General features: G+C 38.2%; 1 protein-coding gene across 6 annotated transcripts in view; it reads right to left on the reverse strand.

Annotated features, from left to right (window-relative positions):
- The window catches only part of FER (FER tyrosine kinase), a 477424-nt gene that overhangs the window by 24378 nt on the left and 430143 nt on the right, over positions 1-22903 (reverse strand). For all 6 annotated transcript variants that reach the window (XM_032625918.1, XM_032625922.1, XM_032625921.1 and 3 more), the window contains one exon: positions 2983-3137. In XM_032625918.1, coding sequence (XP_032481809.1) covers positions 2983-3137 — 155 coding nt within the window. The remainder of the gene's footprint in view (positions 1-2982; positions 3138-22903) is intronic.

The raw sequence follows: 22903 nt of genomic DNA on the forward strand, positions 1-22903 counted from the left end.
AGATCAATTGAAATTTTGGTAGAAAATAATACAAAAGAGGTTTAGCTTTTGAAGTTCTGTCTGCAGGAAGTACAGTTTCTGAGTTATGGTTCAAGGGAAGAAATATCATTATTTGTTTGAACCTTCTTCTTGTCATAATCTTTGGAAAGACAGGTGTTTCAAGTAAGGGATCAGTCGACCAATATTCCTTCCATTGTGAATTTCTTATTTGTCCCATCAAAATTATTAATCCAAGAAACTTCTTCATGTCACTACTGGTTACATCAGTCCATTTTAAATCCTCATCATAGTTTTTATATGATTTTTCATTCTTCTGGTGATACAAGTTTGAGAAGTGACCAACTTGAAAAAGTCATTACCAAAAATTAATTGTTATTTCACTAACACTTCGTGGGTTATTACAGTCAGCAGTTACACCTGACACACCTGTAAAGTCTTTTAATTTTCATGAAGTGTTGTCTTCAATCCACTCTTCTGTAGAAGCAAAGGAGCATTCTCCAGCACCATGAGTTTCATTTTCACTTTCCGTATCAGAATCAATCACTAAGGTTTTTTGTCTTTTTCTTGGTCTAATATTCACATTGTGTGAATCAGAACTATATTCTGAAGAACTATCATCTTCTGAGACACTAGTATATATGTTGCTCAATCAGAGAAAGTATCTGCATAAAAGTCACCGAAAAATTCTTCACTCAAAATTTAGTGATGTGTCATTTTTGAAAATTTTATGGTAATAAACTTGAGTTTATAATACACACAAGGTTGGAACAAAAACCTAACAGGAAAATGTGAATGATAATGACATCATAAGTTGTCTAATGAACTGTTGATCAATTTAAGCTCTAACAACTTTGCAAGTGGATATTAATTGTTATCACTCTCTAAAAACGTATTGATACGTCTCTGGTCAATAATGTTTGGGTAACAAGAGACATATTAATATGTCTCCTGCCAATAAATTGTTAACATTTTCTCTTTGTCTTTAATTTTTGTTAATTTGATTAATATGTGCCTTGGCATGGTCCTCCTCAGGTTTACCTTGTATGGGATTTTTTGTGCTTCCTGGACTTGAGTGATAGTTTCCTTTCCCACGTTAGGGAAGTCTCTGGCTATTACCTCTTCAAATATTTTCTCAGGCCCTTCCTCTTTTCTCCTTCTGCAGCCCCTATAATGTGAATGTTGGTGCATTTAATCTCGTCCTAGAGATCTCTTGGTTTGTCCTCATCTCTTTTCATTCTTTTTCCTTTATTCTGTTTTGTGGCAGTGATTTTCACCAATCTGTCTTCCAGCTGACTTATTCGTTCTTCTGCCTCATTTATTCTGCTACTGATTCCTTCTAGTATATAGTTCACTTCAGTTAGTTATTATATTGTTCATCTCTGTCCTTTAAATCTTCTAGCTCTTCATTAAACATTGTTTGTATCTTCTTGGTCTGTGCCTCCAATTCTTTTTCTGAGATCTTGGATCATCTTTTTCAGGCAGATTGCCTATCTCCTCCTCACTTAGTTGTTCTTCTGGGGTTTTATTTTGTTCCTTCATCTGGAACATATTTCTCTGCTGTCTCATTTTTTCCAACTTTCTGTGTTTGTGGGCTCTGTTCGGCAGGCTGCAGGATTGTAGTTCTTCTTGCTTCTAATGTCTGACCCCTGGTGGGTGAGATGAGTCCAAGGGCTTGTGCAGGCTTCCTGGTGCCTTCCCACTGGTGGGTGGAGCTGGATCTTGTTCCTCGTCTCATTGTGGCTTCTTCTTTGTCTTTGGATGTAGAATATCTTTTTTGGTAGGTTCCAGTCTTTTTTTGCTGACGGTTGTTCAGCAGTTGTGATTTTGGTGTTTTCATAACAGGAGGTGAGCTCAAGTCCTATTCTACTCTGCCATCTTGTCTTCAATCTCTCTAATATGCTTTCATGTCACAAACCTCAGCTTCTTCCCTCCCACACCTGGTCTAGGTCCAGCCATAAGGAGGCAGAAGTAGGAGGCTGAGGCGAGGCTTGGTGCCCTGGCCACGTGGAGGCGGCACTTACTAAATATTTTCTGATGAATGCTTTGTTACAAGCTGCAGCAAGGCAGGGACCATGATGAGGGGCAGCGGCCACACACGCGTGGTGCCAGCTGGCACGGAGTCTCACAAGCTGTGCGCCCTTGCCTGCCTCTTGTGCATCTCTACTTCTAGGAGCAGGACTGAGGACACAGGGACATTGCATGATGCTTCCCTCCAATTTATGATATTTTTATTCAAAACATACTATACCCATTCACCAACTCATGGCTCATATGCTGCTTCCCTTAATGAAAATGTAATTTTTAATTTCACTTAAAAGCACATTAAAAAAAAAAATTCTTGAGCCCTTACCCATCTTGCTATGGCCCATTTCATCCCAACCACAGATAATACAAGCTGTATTTACTTCCAATCACAATGATACATAAAAATTCAAGTGAAAAAAATCCCTGCTGTTTTAAAATGTAACTCCCATCTCTCTCTTCCCACAAGATTTATACAAGTTTCAGAGACTGAGATGCTAAGAAACCATGTCAATTTTCAGAGTGAGAAACTACAGCATTGACTGACTTAATATTTAGGAACCTAACATTAGATGAGGTTATTGGACCAATTATAAGACATTCAAAAGAAATAGTCCAGAGCCACAGCAACATTTTTACTCTGGGTATAATTTGACTATTAATCTTTTTTTGGATAACAATAAAAACTTTCAGAGGTACAGTCATACTTAACAATGCTTGTAAGTATTATCCATCTTTTAAATCTAGCAATCTTCCATACAAAAATCTGATTAATAAGATCAATGAATTAAGTTTGTGCTCACGTTCAAGTGCAAAGTCTGCACACTTACACATCCTTTTTTGTTGCTCCTCAGATGATTCTAACTGGAGCTCTGCTCTACCCCTGTAACTTTGCTTGTGAATGTTTTGTGCTAATGGAGTCCATTTTTACCACCAAAAAGAAAAAAAGTCTATTCTTACCATAATTAAGAGCCTCTGGTGCCGTCCATTTAATGGGAATCTGCTTTAAGCCAGAAGATGAGTACACTCCACCATCCTCTTGACGAGACATTCCAAAGTCACTGATTTTCAGAACATTATTTTCACCTACCAGACAGTTTCTTGCAGCAAGATCCCTAGGTTACAATAAGACATAGAAAACACCTATTAAAACAAATTGAAAGCCGCTTTCACACTTATGACTGACTTCCATGCTTTGCAATTTTACATTTGCAATGTATTCATAATGAGGTTAAGAATGCTTGCAATTTACCAGTCTTTCTCATCTTTTCTGTCATAGGTAAAAATCATCCACAAGAACATTTGCATATGGAAAAGGCCACAGGCTAATCTCTAGGCACCACATATATTATTTCTATTTAAATAGAAAAACACTGATTCTAGGGTTAAGAGAGAAAAATCACAGAGAAGAGACTAAGCAGACTTGGCATTATTTCTCCTTTGACTGGCTTTCCTAGAGCAGCACTAACAGAACTTTCTGTGACAATGGCATATGCTGTCTGGCATGACCTGTGCTGCCCAGTAGGTAGCCATTGGCCACGTGTGACTATTGAACACGTGCAATGTGGCTGGTGTGATGGGAAACTGAAATTTTAAATTTTCTTTACTTTCAGTTAATTTAATTTAAATAGCTGCATGTGGCTTGTAGCTGCTAAGTAGCCTTTGGCAGTGTAGCCCTAGAATTTCCCAAAGGTTGGAGAATGGCTGAGGTGCCAGAGAGTCCAGCAACTCTTTTTTTTTTTTTTTGCATCTGGGATGTGCAAAACCCTACGTGATGATCTGCCCTGCCTCTCTCTCTCTCAACTTGTCTCGTTCCAGTCTCTCCATAATTTGCTATATTCCAGCCATATTCAGCTTCTTTTTGTACCCAAACATAGGACAAATCCCCTAAACGTGGCAAGCTTATTTCTACTGTAGGGCTTTGCACTTAGCTATTCCCTTTGCCTGGAGTGCTCTCCTTCTAGGCTTTTGCGTAGCTGGCTCCTCTTCATTCATTCTTAGCTCAAACTGCTATACTTCCGAACCTCCCCTGCAGCTAGCTGTGGCCATAATCTAAATACTGGCCAATGAGATATAAGCAGAAGAGCTGTCTAGAATTTTTAGGAAGTTTCTTTAAAAGAAAGGGGAAGTACCATTACATTTCTCCCCTCAGAGAACTCTATCTTGACCACCCTTAACTAATAGGAAAGACAGCAGTGAACAAAACAGACCAAGTACTCTCATTCTAGTAGGGAAGACATTCAATAATCAAATTCATATATGTACATATAAATGTTTATATATAGAAAATATAGATAAGTATATGAGCATGCACACACACACAAAGAATATCAGATAATAGGTCAAATGATGTTGAGTGTTAAGAAGAAAAAGAGTTATATAAAGGGAAAAAGATTTACAAGCGGGAATCCTATTTTAGACAGGTTGTTAGGAAAGGTCTCTTTGATAATGTGATAGTTGATCAAAGACCTGAAGGGAGTTAAGGAACAAGCCATGGGGATATCTAGGTGAAGAGCATTCAAGGTAGAAAGAATAGTAGATACAAAGGCCCTAAAATTGGTTCATGCTTGGTATATTCAAGGAACATCAAGGAAGCCAGCAGAGCTGGAGGGGAATGAGTGAGGGAGAGAATAGCAGATTTAATCAGAGTTAGCCAGGACCAAATAATATATGGCCTTTTAATAGTAGGCTCCTTGGCTTTTTATTCAGCTAGGAGGTAACCAGAGAGTTCTGCACACAGGAGTGACATAATGTGACTTAGTTTTGAAGGATTATATGTTACTATGTGGAGAATGGACTGGCAAGACCAGAGAGACCAGTAAGCAGACTATTTCAGAAGTCTAGGAGAGGTGATGATAGCCTACACTAAGATGAAAGTGGCGGAGGTGATCAGAAGCTATCAGATTCAGAATATATTTTGAAAGTATCAATATAATCAGCAGGGTTTGCTGGTAGACTGGATGTGGAGTAGGAGAGAAAAAGAGTCACGGATGACCCAAGATATTTTGGCCTAAGCAACTGGAAGATTGGAGCTGACAGTGAAATGGGGAACTGGGGGAAGAACAAGATTCACAGAGTGTGGCAGAGACAGCCAGTTGCTCCCTAATGTGCATTTCCTCTTCTGTTTTAGTAAAAGTGCTCCATAATTTCGAGGATTGAAGAAAGAAGGCTGAGAAGGAGCAGCAAGTGAGGCAGGAGGGAAACCAACAGAGGGGCTGGTGTCCTGGAAGCCAAGTGAGGAAAGCTTTTCAAGCGGGAATAGAAGTTAACTGTCATCTACTACTGAGAAGAACTATGAACTGGCCATTAGATTTGCAAACATGGAATTTAATGAGACACTGACAAGAGCAATCTCAGAGGAGTGGTGGGTACAATAGCATGACTGGAGTGTGTTCAAAGAGAATGAGAAAACGAAGTGGAGATAGTGAGTTTAGACACTCTTCTGAGTAAATTTTCTATAAAGGGGTACAGAGAAATGGGGAGGCAACTAGAGGGGGTTTCAGGTCAAAGGAGTTTTCCCCCTAATATGGGGGCTATTACATGAATTTACGCAGACAGGAATAATACTGTATAGAGGGTAAAACTGATGCAGGAAGGGAAAGGTGACAATGGCAGGTGTGAAGCCCTTGAAAAGAGGTGATGGTATCCATCTGTGCTCTTTACAGCTGTATCCCCAATGTCCAGAATAGTACTTGGCACATAGTAGGTGCTCAATAAATGTTTGTTGAATCAATACATATATATTGTCTTATCCTAGCAGTGATCCCTGCTAAAGGCAGGTCGTCTATTCTATGCTTTCCTTTGTAATTCTTTTCCCCTGAGGAAGAGTCAACAACTTGTTTCTCTTTCAGCTGAGATGGTTTTACATATTTACCTTTGAAATGCACCCCTATATGTCAAACATGACTCAAGGCTTCTAAAAAAATAAAGTCTAATTTATAGGATTGGTCTTGTAATATAGGAAGTACCTTGAGCAACTGACTTATATCAGTAGTTGACTGACTGGTAATGATGATATTTCCTCAGGGAGTTAAATTAGCCTTTTATGTTTTAGTAGGAACCTTGGGTGATAGTACCTAAACACATTCAGAAAGGAATGTGACAATTTCTACCTTACTAATTTGCTAAGATTGGCTTTATTCATCAGATCCAAGTTTCACAATGGAGAACCTTAGAAGAAGCCCAAGGTTAAAATTAAATCATTGACTTGCTTCCCAGCCACCCACTGGAAGAGTGAGGGACTCTGGTTTGTTGCTAGACAAAGTGAGTGATAGTGAAATGCTGGTCCGTCTTAATCTGTAGGAAGGAACTATATTATATATGCTCAGGAACACCAAGTCCTACCTATGGCAGAGATGGCCAGAATAAACAATAGCTTTGCCACTTATTTGAGTGGCCTTGGTTAATCTTCGTTTTAGGCATCTAAAAAACACAACCTAGCTGGGTTAAAGAGGCTAATGGTTGTAAAGTGCTAGTATGCAATATATGATTCAAAATAAGTCTTAAACAAGCTATTACTGCTGCTGCTGCTGCTACTACTACTACAAGAGGACCTGGAACAGTGAGATACAGTTTGTGACCTGCAGTATTTGCAGATGATATGATTTTTACTTTTACACAGAAAATCTCAAGGAATTTATGTAACAACTAATAAACAAATTTAGCAAAGTTTCAAGGTAAAGGGTTAATATTAAAAAATATTCTTGCATGATAGCAGCAAACAATTGGAAAATAAAATTCCATTTACAGTAATGCCAATAAAACAAGACAATCAAGTTTTTTACACTCACAACTATACAACTTGACTGAGAAAAAAATAATAAAAGGAAAAAGGAAAGACAGTCCATGCTCATGAAGTGGAAGTCAATATTGCTAAGATGGCCAAATTAATCTATAGATTTAATGCACTCTCAGTCATTCTAGCAGACATCTTTGTAAAATTAGACAAGCTAATTTTAAAGGCTATATATGACAAACCCAGAGCTAACATCATTCTCAATGGTGAAAAACTGAAAGCATTTCCTCTAAGATCAGAACAAGACAAGGATGTCCACTCTTGACACCTTTATTCAACATAGTTTTGGAAGTTTTAGCCACAGCAATCAGAGAAGAGAAGGAAATAAAAGGAATCCAAATCAGAAAAGAAGAAGTAAAACTGTCACTATTTGCAGGTGACATGATACTATACATAGAAAATCCTAAAGACACTACCAGAAAACTACTAGAATTCATCAATGAGTTTGATAAAGTTGCAGGTACAAAATTAATACACAGAAATCTCTTGCATTCCTATACACTAACAAACAATGAGAGATCAGAGAGAGAAACTAAGGAAACAATCCCATTTACTGTCACATCAAAAAGAATAAAATACCTGGCAATAAACATACCTAAGGAGGCAAAACACCTGTACTCAGACAACAATAAGATGCTGATGAAAGAAATCAAAGATGACACAAATAGATGGAGAGATATACCATGTTCTTGGATTGGAGGAATCAATATTGTTAAAATGAATATACCACCCAAGGTAATGTACAGATTCAATGCAATACCTATCAAATTACCAATGGCATTTTTCACAGAACTAGAACAAAAAATTTTACAATTTGTATGGAAACACAAAAGACCCCGAATAGCCAAAGCAATCCTGAGAAAGAAAAACGGAGCTGAGGGAATCAGGCTCCCTGACTTCAGACTGTACCACAAAGCTACAGTAATGAAGACAGTATGGTACTGGCACAAAAACAGAAATACAGATCAATGGAACAGGATAGAAAGCCCAGAAATAAACTCATGCACCTATGTTCAACTAATCTATGACAAAGAAGCCAAGAATATACAATGGAGAAAAGACAGTCTCTTCAATAAGTGGTGCTGGGAAAACTGGACAGCTACATGTAAAAGAATGAAATTAGAACACTCTCTAACACCGTACACAAAAATAAACTCAAAATGGATTAAGGACCTAAATGTAAGACCAGATCCTATAAAACTCTTAGAGGAAAACATAGGCAGAGCATTCTCTGACATAAATCACAGCAATATCTTTTCTGATCCACCTCCTAAAGTAATGAAAATAAAAACAAAAATAAACAAATGGGACCTAATGAAACTGAAAAGCTTTTGCACAGCAAAGGAAACAATAAAATGAAAAGACAACCCACAGAATGTGAGAAAATATTTGCAAACGAAGCAACAAGGGATTAATCTCCAAAATATACAAACAGCTTATGCACGTCGATCCCTAAAAAAACCAAACAACCCAGTCAAAAAATGGGCAGAAAGCTGGTTTGGGGGTGTTGAATTCCCTTAGCTTTTGCTTGTCTGTAAAGCTTTTGATTTCTCCATTGAATCTGAATGAGACCCTTGCTGGGGAGGGTATTCTTGGTTGTAGGTTTTTTCCCTTTTGTATACGTATAACTGATTCACTTTGCCATACAGCAGAAACTAAAACAACATTGTAAATCAACTATACGCCAAAAAAAAATTAATTAAAAAAAAGGGTGGAAGATCTAAATAGACATTTCTCCAAGGAAGACATAGAGATGGCCAGGATGCACACTGAAAGATGCTCAACATCACTTATCATTAGAGAAATGCAAATCAAAACTACAATGAGGTATCACCTCACACCAGTCAGAATGGCCATCATCAAAAAGTCTACAAGCAATAAATGCTGGAGAGGGTGTGGAGAAAAGGGAACCCTCCTACACTGTAATGGGAATGTAAATTGGTATAGCCACTATGGAGAACAGTATGAAGCTTCCTCAGAAAACTAAAAATAGAGCTACCATATGATCCAGCAATCCCACTCCTGGGCATATATCCAGAGAAAACTGTAATTTAAAAAGATACATGCACCCCTATGTTCATAGCAGCACTATTTACAATAGCCAAGACACGGAAGCAACTTAAATGTCCATTGACAGAGGAATGGATAAAGAAGACGTGGTACATATATACAACGGAATAGTACTCAGCCATAAACAAAAAATGAAATAATGCCATTGGCAGCAACATGGATGGACCCAGAGATTGTCATTCTGACTGAAGTCAGTCAGATAAAGACAAATATCATATGATATCACTTACATGTGGAATCTAAAAAAAAAAAAAAAATGGTACAAATGAACTTATTTACAAAACAGAAATAGAGTCATAGTTGTAGAAAACAAACTTATGGTTACCAGGGGAGAAAGGGGCAGGGGAGGGATATTGTGAGAGACTGGGAGATTGGGACTTTAATATACACACTACTATATATAAAATAGATAACTAATAAGGACCTGCTGTATAGCACAGGGAGCCCTCCTCAATACTTTGTAATGACCTATATGGGAACAGAATCTAAAGAAGTGTGGATATATGTATGTGTATAACTGATTCACTTTGCTGTACACCTGAAACTAATACAACATTGTAAATCAACTGTGCTGCAATAAAAATAAAAAAAAATATAAATTGGACATGGACATGTAAAGGTTCTAGAATAAATTTTAAGAAAGAAGTATAAAGTTGAATGACTTACCTAACCTGATGCTAAATCTCACTATAAAGCTATTGTTATTAATATAGTTAAGTAAAGGAAAATAAGATATTATAGATCAGTGAAACAGAATAGAGGGTCCAGAAATAGATCACATACGTATGGTCAACTGATTGTGACAGAAGTACAATGGCACTGGCAAGGCACACCTCCCAATCTTATTCAGTGAACTGGCTGACTCCTCCTCACAGCCAAACGCCATTACTCTTGGTCGGAATGAGCTTTCATTCAGTGCAGCATTTTAGTCATTTGCAGGATTGCAGTGTTAGTACTTTCCTCAGAATAACACCTATGCTTTATAACTACCTATACTTCTGTTGTTGTAACTATCTTCACTGCAGCGCCAGCTTAGTGTTTGTCCTCTGAAATGACGCTTAACAGTTTTATGAGGGCCCAAACTAAAACTAATGCAGCGGTATCTTCAATTAAATGTAAATAACGTTTCAGTAGCATTTACAGAAAACTTTACTTTCTTTGGGTGGCAGTAAGTTCAAGTGCATGGAAATGGTATCTTTTGGGCATACTCTATGAATTAAAACCTTAGGCCTTCAGGCAGTAAGCATGCCCTGCATACTCACAGTTTGCCTAGTATTCTGAAAAGAATTAAAGGAGATAGGAACGACAGATATGGTCTCTGGGCTGAGAAGCTGACAATCTAATTTGGGAGATAAGGTAGACACACACCTCTGCCCCTTCTCTCCTCTGCATTCCCTTCTTTAGTAAGCTCACGGTTGCCCAGCCCCGGGACAGACACTCTAGGAGACCGCTCATGCCCCCTTCCTCTTCACATATGAAACTGCCAGAGAACAAGCCAGTATGAGCCAGTGTGTTACCAACTGCAAATCCTACAGAAATTCAGAGACGAGAAGTCTCGTAACAGGCTGGTATGGTCATTCACAGGAGGTATCGGAGAGAGCTGTATCTCACCATGTGCAGAGGAATATCACAGTGAATGCTGCTGGCAGCCGAAAGGATATGGAAATGTTCCACCTATGTCTGCTGAGTAATCTTATTTGAAGACTCCAACTTCTGAGTGTATACCGGGGATGTCTTACAAGTTGTACATAATATGTGATGGGCTAATTAAGGATAAAATGAGAACAGAGGACAGTTACAGGAAATCCAACGCCAGCAGGCAATGGAGATGAACACAGTTTCTTTGTTCTCTGGAAAGTACAATGGTGCACATCTTGCTCTGTGGTGATGTTGCCTCTCAGGGCAAATACTATGGTAAACCAGGAACAAGCAGGAGGTTGGGCCAATGTTCTCCTTTGCTGGCTGCTTTATCCCAAACGTCACTTACTACTTGCAGCTAAGATTCCCCCAAGTCAAGATTTATCCCTCACATAGGAAAGGAGTTAGAGAAATATTTGCTTCTTTTCCCACTGGGTCTGGATAATACCGAGCCACAAGTAACTATCAGCACTTAGGAGGAGAAAACCTCTTTAAGGCCCTGAGATTTCCTCATTCTAACACACGGCATAAAGCCAACAACTCAGGGGTGGGGGAGAAATGAAGCAGACTTCATCTGCCTTATTATGTTCTGCTAAAAAACAGAATTCTCATATCTTATTACTGCACAACATCTATAACTGATTGATAGTGGAAGCACATTTTGGGGGCATTTAGAGGAGTAGTTAAAAGCAGCAATTTTGAAACATTACATCATTTACTAGCTCTTGGACCTTTAGAAATTTACTTAGGCTTAGCCTCAGTTTTCTCATCTGTAAAGTAGGAATAATAATGGTATCTACCCAAGATTGTTGTGAAAATTACGTAAACTGCTTAGCACAGTAATTGGAAAATAGCCACACAGATATAAAACTTCACATTTACCACAGTAAAACCTGAATTTTAGCCACAGAAATCATGTGTTGGAGAATCACTGCCTTTTCCCTGCTTCTAATTGGAATATTTGACTATTTTTCTATGTATATAAATATAAAAGCCGTTCAATTTAGTGCTCCTAACAACAATTTATATAGTATTTACTACTTGTCAGGCATGTAAGCTCCTTTCATAAACGTCACCTAATTCTTCTAATTAACTGTATTTATGATCTTCATTTTTATAGATGATGAAACTCACACCCAGAGAGTGAAGTGACTGCCTAAGGTTACACAGCCCACAAGGGGGTGAGGTGGGGAGACTCAGGAATTGGACTCCAGCAGCCCAGCCTCAGAGTCTGACATTTTAGCCACCTGTTATCATGCCTCAACACATTTTGTAATTCTCTTTCGGAATGTAATCCAATTACATACCACTTAATCTACAGCCAATGGCTACAATTTCTGAATTTTAAACAACAAAAGAGTTAAAATTGGTTACCTTTAAGAAAAGAAGTGACACTTCAAACTCTCTCCCCTCTCAAAAGCGAAAAAAAAAAACCACCAAAAAATCTATATAATAAGCACATGAAAAACCCATTTTCTGAAGATGCCAAGAGTCACTAACTGCTTTAAAACAATATACATGATTGTTTTGATGGAAAGAGAGTAGGAATGCCTGTTTCTTGTTGGAAAATTTTGCACACGATAACAGAAATAGAACTATAAACCGTCTGACAGAGCACACCAGCAAATGGAGGTGGGGCAAGATGGCGTATCTTTGGCAACAGAGCTGGCACCTAGGGGACAGTTTTATACCACCTGATACTAAAGCCACTATTTAGCTGACAGTGATGGGATCAGAGACTAGACAAAAAAGAGATGACCAGCCAGATCTTTCTGCCAATCACACGTTGCTTATTTCCACTTCAGAATCTACCTTATCTTTCCTTTGAATAAAGTACATGTAAATGTGAAAATCTCTCTCCATTTCTTGTTTTCAGTTGCACCTGTGACTTCACTCCCAGTTTTCCACTGGTCACATTGTTCCTCACCACCTCTCTCTCTTCCCTTCGCAACTTCCTCCATCACACTTCATACCTCTCGCTTGGTGAGCTCTGTGCCCAGTGTTAATGGGGCACTTATTTCTAAAAGCACAGGCCGCAAAGGAACCCCAGCTGCAACAGTGTGAAAATCAGCCCCATTATTAAACTGTGCTTTTCCTGTTCCTTTGAAAAACTGTTGAGTGTCACAGACTTCTGGGAGGTTGGAAGGAAAGTGCTGCTTCTGTGAACGCAGTAGCAGACCATGTGTGCAGGGAAGGTCAGAGTGTAATTTAGGCCTTTTTGCTCAGGGCTGGTCCAGTGCCCTGTGGGTTTATATGGTGAGAGCCAATGGACTCCTGAAATCCCTGTCCTGCTGCCTGCCAGGACACTTAGAAACCTCAAGATCTGAGTCTCTTCATTTACTTAAAGCCTCTGCAAAAATGCAAATATGTTACCTGTGGGGAGGGAGGCATGTGTTACCTTTTACTCACATTTTACCATAAATTATTCCAAGAGATAATTGTATAGACATCATACAAAATCTCAGGGATGGTAGGGCAGGCATGTTCTGACAGTGAGATGAAAGAAGAGAAAAGGTAAAATCGAGTAACAAGAACTGGCTGAGGAGAGCCGGCCTGGGCAGGGTGTACAGCGGGCTCTTAGGGGAAAGTCAATCCGGGCACTGGGTGAATATATGAGTGTGATGGGGCTTTGGGTGTGGGCAAAATGCAGCTACAACTTCTAAAAAAGCTGTCTAGGGCTAGCTCTAGTGTATTTATTCTAAACCAGGTGACTCTCTTTCTCAACAGCAAAGGAAGATCACCACTGGAGGCTTAGCTGCCTCAACCACTGAATCTACTTATACTGGAGTAATGCTCCACTGGGCTGCATTCTGTGGAGAAACAGAGGCCTTTGGTGATCTCCTCTAATGAGGCTGCTGCCTGAGAGCTGGGGCATGAAACAATTAAGTCCTTGCCTGACAGAGCTGGCTGCATGAGAACCACTTATGGAAGCTCCTGGAAGTCATGTGTCTTTACTTACAATGGACATGTTCAGCACATATAGAAGTGCTTACTTCTTTTGGCTCTTTCATCTCCTTCCCTTGGGCAACAAGAGAATTCCGGTTGGGCATGCACAAGTACAGATTCCACATATTCTTTTATTTAGCTTATAAATCAATTCTTGGATAGTTAGGTAAAGAAAGGGGACTCATACTAAATATGGATATTGAAAAAAAATTCAGAACCAAACACATAGTGATAATACTTGCTTCAGTCCTCAATTTACCTGAAAAACCCAAGGGGAACTTTCTTTGTATTTAACTAATGTGATTAATCTGGATGGTTTATAGTTTTATAAAGCTCTATTTGTATGGTCAGAAATAAATATCTCTCATTTACCATTTTCTGCTATCACCTGAAGGCCACGTTGTGAAATTAGATACCTAGAGACCACTACAGTTTTTAAATAAATATTGATCTAATGTTGATTCTATTAATAAAAAGAGTCTGGCCAACGGGAACTGGGGCATGGTGGGCGGGGAGGAGGACAAATTAAAAAACATTGATGGCAAGTAAATGTTTAAATCTCTTTCGTTCACAGAAATGTATCAAATCCCAGTGGGTAGTTCAACAACAAAACAGAGCTGTCTTAAACATGCACATTAAAGGCCAACAGCTGTCTTGAGGTTGCAATAAAATGTGTTGCAAGGACTTGCCTCCAAAGTTAGCCTCAGTACTAATGGCAAGAGCCTCTACTCCTAAAAGACTTCCGGAAGGGAGATTTAAAAAATATCCAACCACTCCTAGGGCTTCCCTGGTGGCGCAGTGGTTGAGAGTCCACCTGCCGATGCAGGGGACGTGGGTTGGTGCCCCGGTCCGGGAGTATCCCACATGCCGCGGAGCGGCTGGGCCTGTGAGCCATGGCCGCTGAGCCTGTGTGTCCAGAGCCTGTGCTCTGCAACGGAAGAGGCCACAGCAGTGAGAGGCCCGCGTACCGCAAAAAAAAAAAAAAAAAAAAAATCCAACCACTCCTATTCTGAGAGTATGAGAAATGAGAACAAAAGCCACTTGCCTGGGTGACTAATGATACAACCTACAATGTTACACTTGGATGCGGTAAGTTACTCTGAGCAACAGGTAGAAAAAAGTGACAAAATCACTCCTTACTAAAGAGTCATCAAGATAATAGCAACCATTTGCTGAGTGTTTTATATGTGTCAGGTACAGTTTTAGATCCTTTTTCAAATAACTGATTTTCGATTAATACTCAACTTCATGCATACTAATCTGAACATTAGATACATTTCAGATTTTTCCAAAAGCAATAATGAAAACATCTCCACTGTTGGGAGTTCTGGACAAGGGGCTGGAGACTTGAGTTCTCACCAGTGTTTTCCTTAACAAGATGTGTAAACGAGTACATCACACATCATTTTCCTGGACCTTGGGAATGAGAGCACCAGTTCTTGACTTTTTTTGAGCATAAGGGTTCCCGCATAATATCCAACAGTTTTATGATTCCTTTGTACCACATCTACCCTGATGTGAGAGGTGTATGTTTTATAATGGCTGACAGAGAAAATACAATATAATGGAAAGGCTACTAGGGATTCAAAGATGTTTTGAAACAAATTTGTATTAATCACAACAGTAAAATAGTACTGCATATAGTTATATACAAATATATTATTCTGTCTCAAACAATGCTTGATGTACACTTGGAACACTCGCAATAAGTCGGAGGAACCAGTGGTCCATGGTCCACCACTTGGTGGCCAGCACATGGTCCTTTCAACTAACATTCTGTAAGCTCTAGGTTAAAGGTATTGTCTTACTGTAAGTGGCTGGATGAATCTAGCCACACAGTGATGCTAGATGATCCTGGTGAAGAGTTTTCCACCTTTCCATTGCAAGAGTGAATGCCAACAGCTGATGAATGGAAGTAAAGCTGGGAGGGTAAGTTATAAGTTACAAGCTACGACCAAGGAAATACATTTCTCAACCCTGTAAGAATAAGAGTGACAATTTATTTAGCACCTAGTATGTGTCAGGCATGATACCAGGAGCTTAACCTATTATCCCTAACCCCTATTTTAAGTGTAAGTATCTCTATTATACCGATAAAGAAACTGAGGCTCAGAGATTAAATAACTTGCTCAAGAAAATATAGCTGATAAGTGGCTGAGTATGGAATCTGTCTTGTTCCAAAGCCTGTGTGCTTTCAGTATTCTACAATGCTGAGTATTCTGGTTCCTTTGAACTACTGTTCATTTTTATCTTGACAAAACTTATACAGTAAATCCCCTACATACGAACCTTCACGCCGCTTTCAAAGATGCGAATGTATTATAAACCTATTAAAATACAGTACTATATAGCCGATTGTGTTAGTTGGGTACCTAGGCTAACTCTGTTGGACTTAAGAACCAATTGGACTTATGAATGTGCTCTCGGAACGGAATTTGTTTGTATGTAGGGGACTTAACTGTACTCTGCAATCTCCGAGTAGATAGATTTCTGCCATTTTGTTCCTGAGACTTGACTTCTTTTCCATTTAAGTTTGATGAAATAGAGCCCCTGATCAGTGCTTAGGCTCTAGAATATACACTATATTGAGAGGACTAAAGTAAACATTATTTTTTCTATTCTATTTTATTTTTCTACTCTGTATAAAGGCACATAACAATTCCTCCAAAACCATTTGTTGTTTATACTTTCACTATATGGTACACATACACCGGCGCCTAAATTAGGACATAAAAGGCACATAAAGAGGAGAGCAACTGTGTAATTTTTGATGCACAAGGTGCCACAATGAGCTTCAAGATCATTTAAATTTTTAAGGCCTGCAAAATGTTCAGTTACTAATGAACAAACACACTCTAATTATGATGGAACGCACCTAGATTTAGATACTGAATGATCCGCAGATGGTTAACCCTTTGCAGGATAATAATCTCTGTGCAAGGGATGCCACAGACTTTGCACTTTGCTGAGAGGGTCAATAATGGATTATGTCCTCCAAATGCCCTGCCCCTCAATTCTTCCAACCAGACAGAGCTACTTGGTCAAGCTGCACGTTTGCCTCTGGTCTGGTGATGCTTAGTAGATTCTTAGGCCATACTCTTAGCCAAGTAGGAAGATGGTCGTGTCTGGCATGCTAACACAAAAAGTGTCTTTAGAACAGTTTGAGCCCCTATGTACAGAGGGGAAATATCTAATCATATTTACTGTGGCAACAGTATCCTGCTCATGGAAAACATTTTTCAGTGTTTATAGGAATTCAAGAGAAGTAATGACTTTCTTCCATGTATCTGAACAGTTCTTTCCTTGCCTCCCATATACATTCTTTTAAAATGAAATTTTCATTATTCCCATTTCAATGTCTAATGTTGTTTTCTAGGTTTATGATGTGATATCCCAGGTGACTTTATTATAAATTTCCCTTCAGTCCTATGATGGCTTTCAGCATATGAAATCCAAATAGGAGAGCCAAAGTTATGAATAAGGTCTAAGCCAAAGTTATGAATAAGGTCTATTATAATAATTCATTTTTATCTTGAAACAAAGATTTGAAATTCAATTTCTTTTCTGTCTCTCTATATTTTCTTTCCATAGTCAGGAGAGCTTGCTTTATCTTCGCTCATTTTTAATTCTATATTATGTTTGATAAGACTGTTTTTGTGGTATTACATTAAGACTTGATTTCATATATGTAACTATTTTTCTCTTGTACTTCTACAAGATAAAAGTTTTTAAAAATGTTCACCAAATGTCCTGTGACATTAATGATTATTCGTTCTGTGATTCTTTGATGTAGTCCACACAAAATCTGCATTTTGCTTTCATGAAGGATTACCTGTCTGAGCAAATATTAACTTTGCATACACATGTGTCCTTTTGGTCTCTTACCAACTTGCAGATGCCAGTTACATAAAACAAAAGTGTCTGAAAGACTCAAAGTGGACAAAATAATAATTTATATAAATGTAAAGCCTATCATGCCTAAAGGATTCCACATATTTTTGCAAACTACCGTCATCTCCAAACCGTCAGAGGAAAATGTGACAGTTGCTTTAACAACATTCAGGATAGTGTACAGCAATGGGGGCAAATCAAAGTGGCTATCCCTGGATCTTGGTGAAATTACATGTAAAATAATCACCTATGTGGAAACAACTAGGACACAGGATTTTTAAATTCCATGAAATACCGAATTGTTCCTTTAGTGCCATCAATTGAATCTTAGCTGACATTAGGTAATAGTTGAGCCTGTTAGATTATTCAAAGTATTTTTAAAGCAAAGGAATTAGGGGCTACATTTACAAACAGACTTTCCTTACTAAGATCCCGTTATTTTGGCACAAATGGCCATTAATCTGACATTAAATGCATGCTACAAGACAAATATATATCTTAGACTATGAGGCCCAACATTTTTAATAACAATGATGGTAGAGAAAAGAGATGAAATCATTTCTGTTTTTTTTACCTGGGAACTGATTAAGGAAACACTACTAAGTCTCTATTATACAGATGAGTTTCTAGTTTCTAAGAACCCGGCATTCTATAGTTACCGTTTGATACACACAAAAACTCTTACTACTTTACATCAAAAAGACACACTTGTAATTTACTTTGTACTTTTAAAAGTACTATTCCATTAATCTTAGAATCTAGCTGTAAAAAGTACATAAAACAGAGTATCCATACATGCATTGTATGTACATCTCAACCAATCAGCCCACCATTGGTTCAACTTCTCTTTATTAAGGCCTTAATAGGTACTGGCTTCTCTGCTATGTGCTACAGATAAAGATAACCCTAATTCCTTCTCTCAGGGAATTAAATATTACAAGAAGAAATAGCTATGCTATACATACATTACAATATTAGAAATTACAAGTTTGAAAATTAGGAGTGGGCTCTCAGAGACAGATGTGGTATGAAAACTATGGCCACGGTATTTTGTACTTCTCCATCCCTTGTATCTAGGCTAACTTGTGACTTCAATGAGCAGACGTGGCAGAAGTAATATTACGAAGTGCTGGAGTGTAGACCTCAGGAGGCCTTGCAGCATCCACTTTTGTCTTCCTGGAACAGTCCTGACACCATGTGAAAAAGCACGGGTGAGAAACCATATATATATAGAGGACCACCCGACAGTAAGCAGGAAGGCCCAGCCATGTGAGTGAGGCTATATTAAACCCTCCGGCCCTAGTCAAGCTACTAGATGTATGTGACCCCGGGGATAAAAGCAGAAAACCATTCAGCTGAGCCCAGGCCAAACTGTTGACCTGAACTGATGAAACAAAAATAAATAAGAAATGGTGGTTGTTTTAAGCCACTATGTTGGGGGTAGTATTTGATGTAGCAAGAGATAATTGGAACAGCAAGCTTATCAACAGCATTGAGAACGAAAGTTCAACAGTGAGGATGGGTAGGGCGGAGTTGGGGGCAAGAGATCAAAGAAAAATTATCACTGTTCACGAAAGGTCTGAATCTGCTACCTGCTTCTTTCTTATCCATACCTAATAGAGAATTGCTGTAGGCACCTTCTTATCGGTGCAATAATTTCTCTTTGCTTGGATTCTGATCCTCAGCTTTGAACTTGTTTTCTCATCTAAGTTTTTATGGGCCACATAGCTTTCATGGGCTGAATTTTCCCTTTCAAGCTTTTTGCACTAATGACTGCCAGGCTATTTGACTAGTATCTCTTCTAGACATTGCTTCTTTGTGTCCAGAAGATGATGTTCCCAGAGGGCTCCACCTGGTCCCAAGCTTCTGTACTACCACTTTTAACGTGATATAATGAGAAGAAAAATAAATTTACGCTATCTGGCACATGGAAGCCAGTTAATTTAGAGGTAAACTTCTCTGAGATGCTTTGAGGGAATTTTGTTATCAGATTAGAACAAATCAGAGTAAGTGATATGATATGGATAATGTTGCCCCTGAGTCATCAATAAAGGTGAACAATTATGGGGAATACCTGATATCAGAAAGTAGGAAAATGTGTTAGGCAGTTTATAATTATTTCCATAAAAGGTTTAAAATTGACAAAGAGAAGGCCAAGTGATAAAATAAATTGATTTGATTCCCTCAAAAATATGTATTTTGCACTTACTATTTGCCAGGCACTCTTTTAGGCAAAATGGTGACAAGACACACAAAAATTCATGTCCTTTAAGGAACTTACATTCCTTTGATACAAACTAGGTAAATGATGCATTATCAAATATGATACATCTAAAAGAATTACTCAAAGACATATTCGATATAATATAAAAAGGGAATCCATAAAAGAGAAAGAAGTAGTGAGCAACAAACAGCAGGAGCAAAGACACGAGTGACACTATTATGTCTAAATAATTGTTGATCCATTCTGTTAAAAAAAATCCTATATGTCTTCAACATGCTAAATGGAAGGGAGGAGGTGGGAGGGAGTGGGACGAACTGTGCTAAGGGCATCAGCCTGCTCCCACCAGAAGAGAAGAGGATTAGAATGTAAAAAAGATCAGGTGTAAGAAGCGCATGCTAACAAACAAAAGCAGTTGTGGCAATACTGCCATCAGAAAGCAGAATGGAGGAAAAAAGAGCATCAATAAGAATAAAAAGAACTATATTTCTAAAGAAGAATTCACCAAAATGATACATGTTAATGATACTAAATGGGGCATTCAGCAAACAGTGAAAACAACAGGAAATCTAGACATATCATGAGTTAAGGGCAAAAACAAAAGCAGCATAATTTAATATAGACACAGACTGGTTTAGAAGGGGTCAATGTATAAACATGGAATAGATGAAATGTCAGCGGTATCAGCAGAGATGGAATGAGACAGGATCAGAAGCAATTATCAAACAGGGACCAGAGGACCTGCTTTCCAAGCAAACAGCAACTTAAACACTGGTAAAGGAAAATGGAGGCCACCTTGGAGTATTTTAATAATACTATCACTAATGGAAGAGAGGGCATTCAAATTCAATCCATGCAGAAACAATCAGAGTAATTATGGAATCCCACACTATACCAGTATGCGGTCTGACTATTAAACAGGAATGATGTCATTTTGTGGAGAAGTTGTGCCTGTTTCACGGCTTGGCTTATTTGAAGCAAGGCTGATTGGGGCCTCTGAGAGCACCTTATTGGGAGAAATCTGTCTTTGAGAAAGAATGGGCAAATCTTCTACTAGGTCTTTACAGCTATAATCGCAGAACCAATTATTATTATTTTTAAAGCTAATAACTAGCTTAGATTTTCTGCAGTTTAGTTCTTTTGGTGACTGATTCTATTAATACAGTAATAGGCAAAACAACCATTATGCAGACATTGATTTTATTTTCTGAATGTTTCTATAATCCATTATATTAGCTGGAGAATAGACATGTAAATCTCATCAAATTGCCATGTGCTAAACAATGAAGTTATTGTCTAAAGTCATACCAGGCACCCAAACTATTCTATAAAGGTTTTTTTTGTTTTCATATTCTGGATTATATCTATGTCAGATTATCAAAGAATATACTAAGTGGCAGTCATGTTTTAAAATGAATGTTGAATATTTTCTTTAAAATTGAATTTTATCTACTAAAAATAATTTTGTTCTTTTTTTCTGATAGTAGTGGAAGAGCAGATGTTTATTTTTATACCAATATCCAAACTCGTTTTCCTCTAAAATTTACCTTACCAAAGTTCTCTCCAACAATAATAACAAAGAATTCTACTCATACTGAATGCTTCAGGAAGATGACTCATGATAAAGAAAAGTCTTCCTGTTCCAAAGGATATGTGGCAGAAAGATAAAGACCACACTCAAAGAAAGTATCATTATTTACTAAAAACTCAAAAGCATCTATTGGGTTTAATAAAAGGCCAATAGTGTACAAGAGGGTGACAGTCAGTGGATAAACATTTTAGTCGACAATGTAATTAAGAAAAATAAGAAAATACTGGAGAAGGTAGGTCCACATTATTTAGCAGATGAAATAGCAGAATTTCTGTCCAGAGGAATTTTTAGGATGTTAGCATATAGAGAGATGACAGGATCTCTTTTCTGGGAATGTTTAAGAAAGGGTAAGATGACTGATTCGGCAAACATTTCCTGGGCACAAAATATGTAGCAAGTACTGTGCAGTGTTGGAAAAAAAACAGGTTCTGTCCTTAAGGAGTTTATCCAGTGGTAGTAACAAGCGATCTTGTAGGAGAGACAGTAGAGGTCTACAGAGGGCATGATGGGCACAGAAGGGGAAGGAGGTAGAAGAAGGATGCTCAGAAATGCTTCAGGCTTGAAGAGAGCCTTGCTAATGATTACATGTTTGCTAGGGCAATTAGCCAGACATGAAAACTATGTTTGACATAACCCAGGAAAAAAAATCTCTCAATCTTGTCCTTACATAGAGGATCAACTAAATAACTTCCAGTGCTATCAAATTAACGTCATGGAATTCTCTGAACTTTGCACTAAGTTCTAGCCGAATTTAAATATTTGTTGTCTAAAACCTTAAAAGAGTTATTTCAAGCCCTACGCATGGCTGAAACTTCACATTTCACCAGGCAAACAAATAAAAAAATTTTGACATTTTTTTCTAAAGGATGGCATGAAAGAGGTAAGTATAGGACATCTAAGGAAATATTCTTAGAAATGTTACTAAAAAGTCAGAGGAAAAGGAAAAGGTAGACAATTAAAAGGGGACTCCCAATGTATTTTGACCTCCAGGAAGAGATGAGATAGGAATGAAACTGGGAGTCCCCAGAAAAGGCAATAGGATATATTCTGACCAGAAGGTGTGCAAAGCCAGAAACAGGCAGATAAGGAAGTAAAGAACCAAATGGGAAGAGTGAGAAATGGTCCCAAATCAGCACAAACAAGAGGCAGGCACGGTGCAGGTCTTAGATCTGAAAGCAAGAACTAAACTATAAAACTTTCAGAGGGACTTCCCTGGCAGTTCAGTAGTTAAGACTCTGTGCTTCCAATGCAGGGGATGTGAGTTCAATCCCGGGCTGGGAACCAAGATCCCACATGCTGCGCCGTGTGGCCAAACAAATAAATACATTTTTTAAAACGCTAAAAAAAAACTTTTAGAAAGAAAAACATAGGAGAAAATCTTTGTCACCTTGGTTACAAAGGAGTTCTTAGATATGTTACCAAAAGCATGATGCGTAAAAGGAGAAAGTGATGGATTAACGTTCATTAAAATTAGCAACTTCTCTTGAAAAGAAAAACAAGGAAAGGACAAGCCACACCCTGAGAGAAAACATTTATAAAATTTCTGTCTGATAAAGGACTTGTTTCCAAAAAATATAACAAATGTTTACAACTTAAAAACAGGACAAAAACCTGATTAACAAAAATGGGCAAGAGATTTGAACAGACACTTCACAGAAGAAGGCATATGAATGGCAAAGAAGCACGTGAAAAGAAACTCAGTATCATTAGTCATTAGGAAAGTAAAATA

Source organism: Phocoena sinus, chromosome 3, assembly GCF_008692025.1.
Source record: "Phocoena sinus isolate mPhoSin1 chromosome 3, mPhoSin1.pri, whole genome shotgun sequence".
NCBI classification, from domain to species: domain Eukaryota; kingdom Metazoa; phylum Chordata; class Mammalia; order Artiodactyla; family Phocoenidae; genus Phocoena; species Phocoena sinus.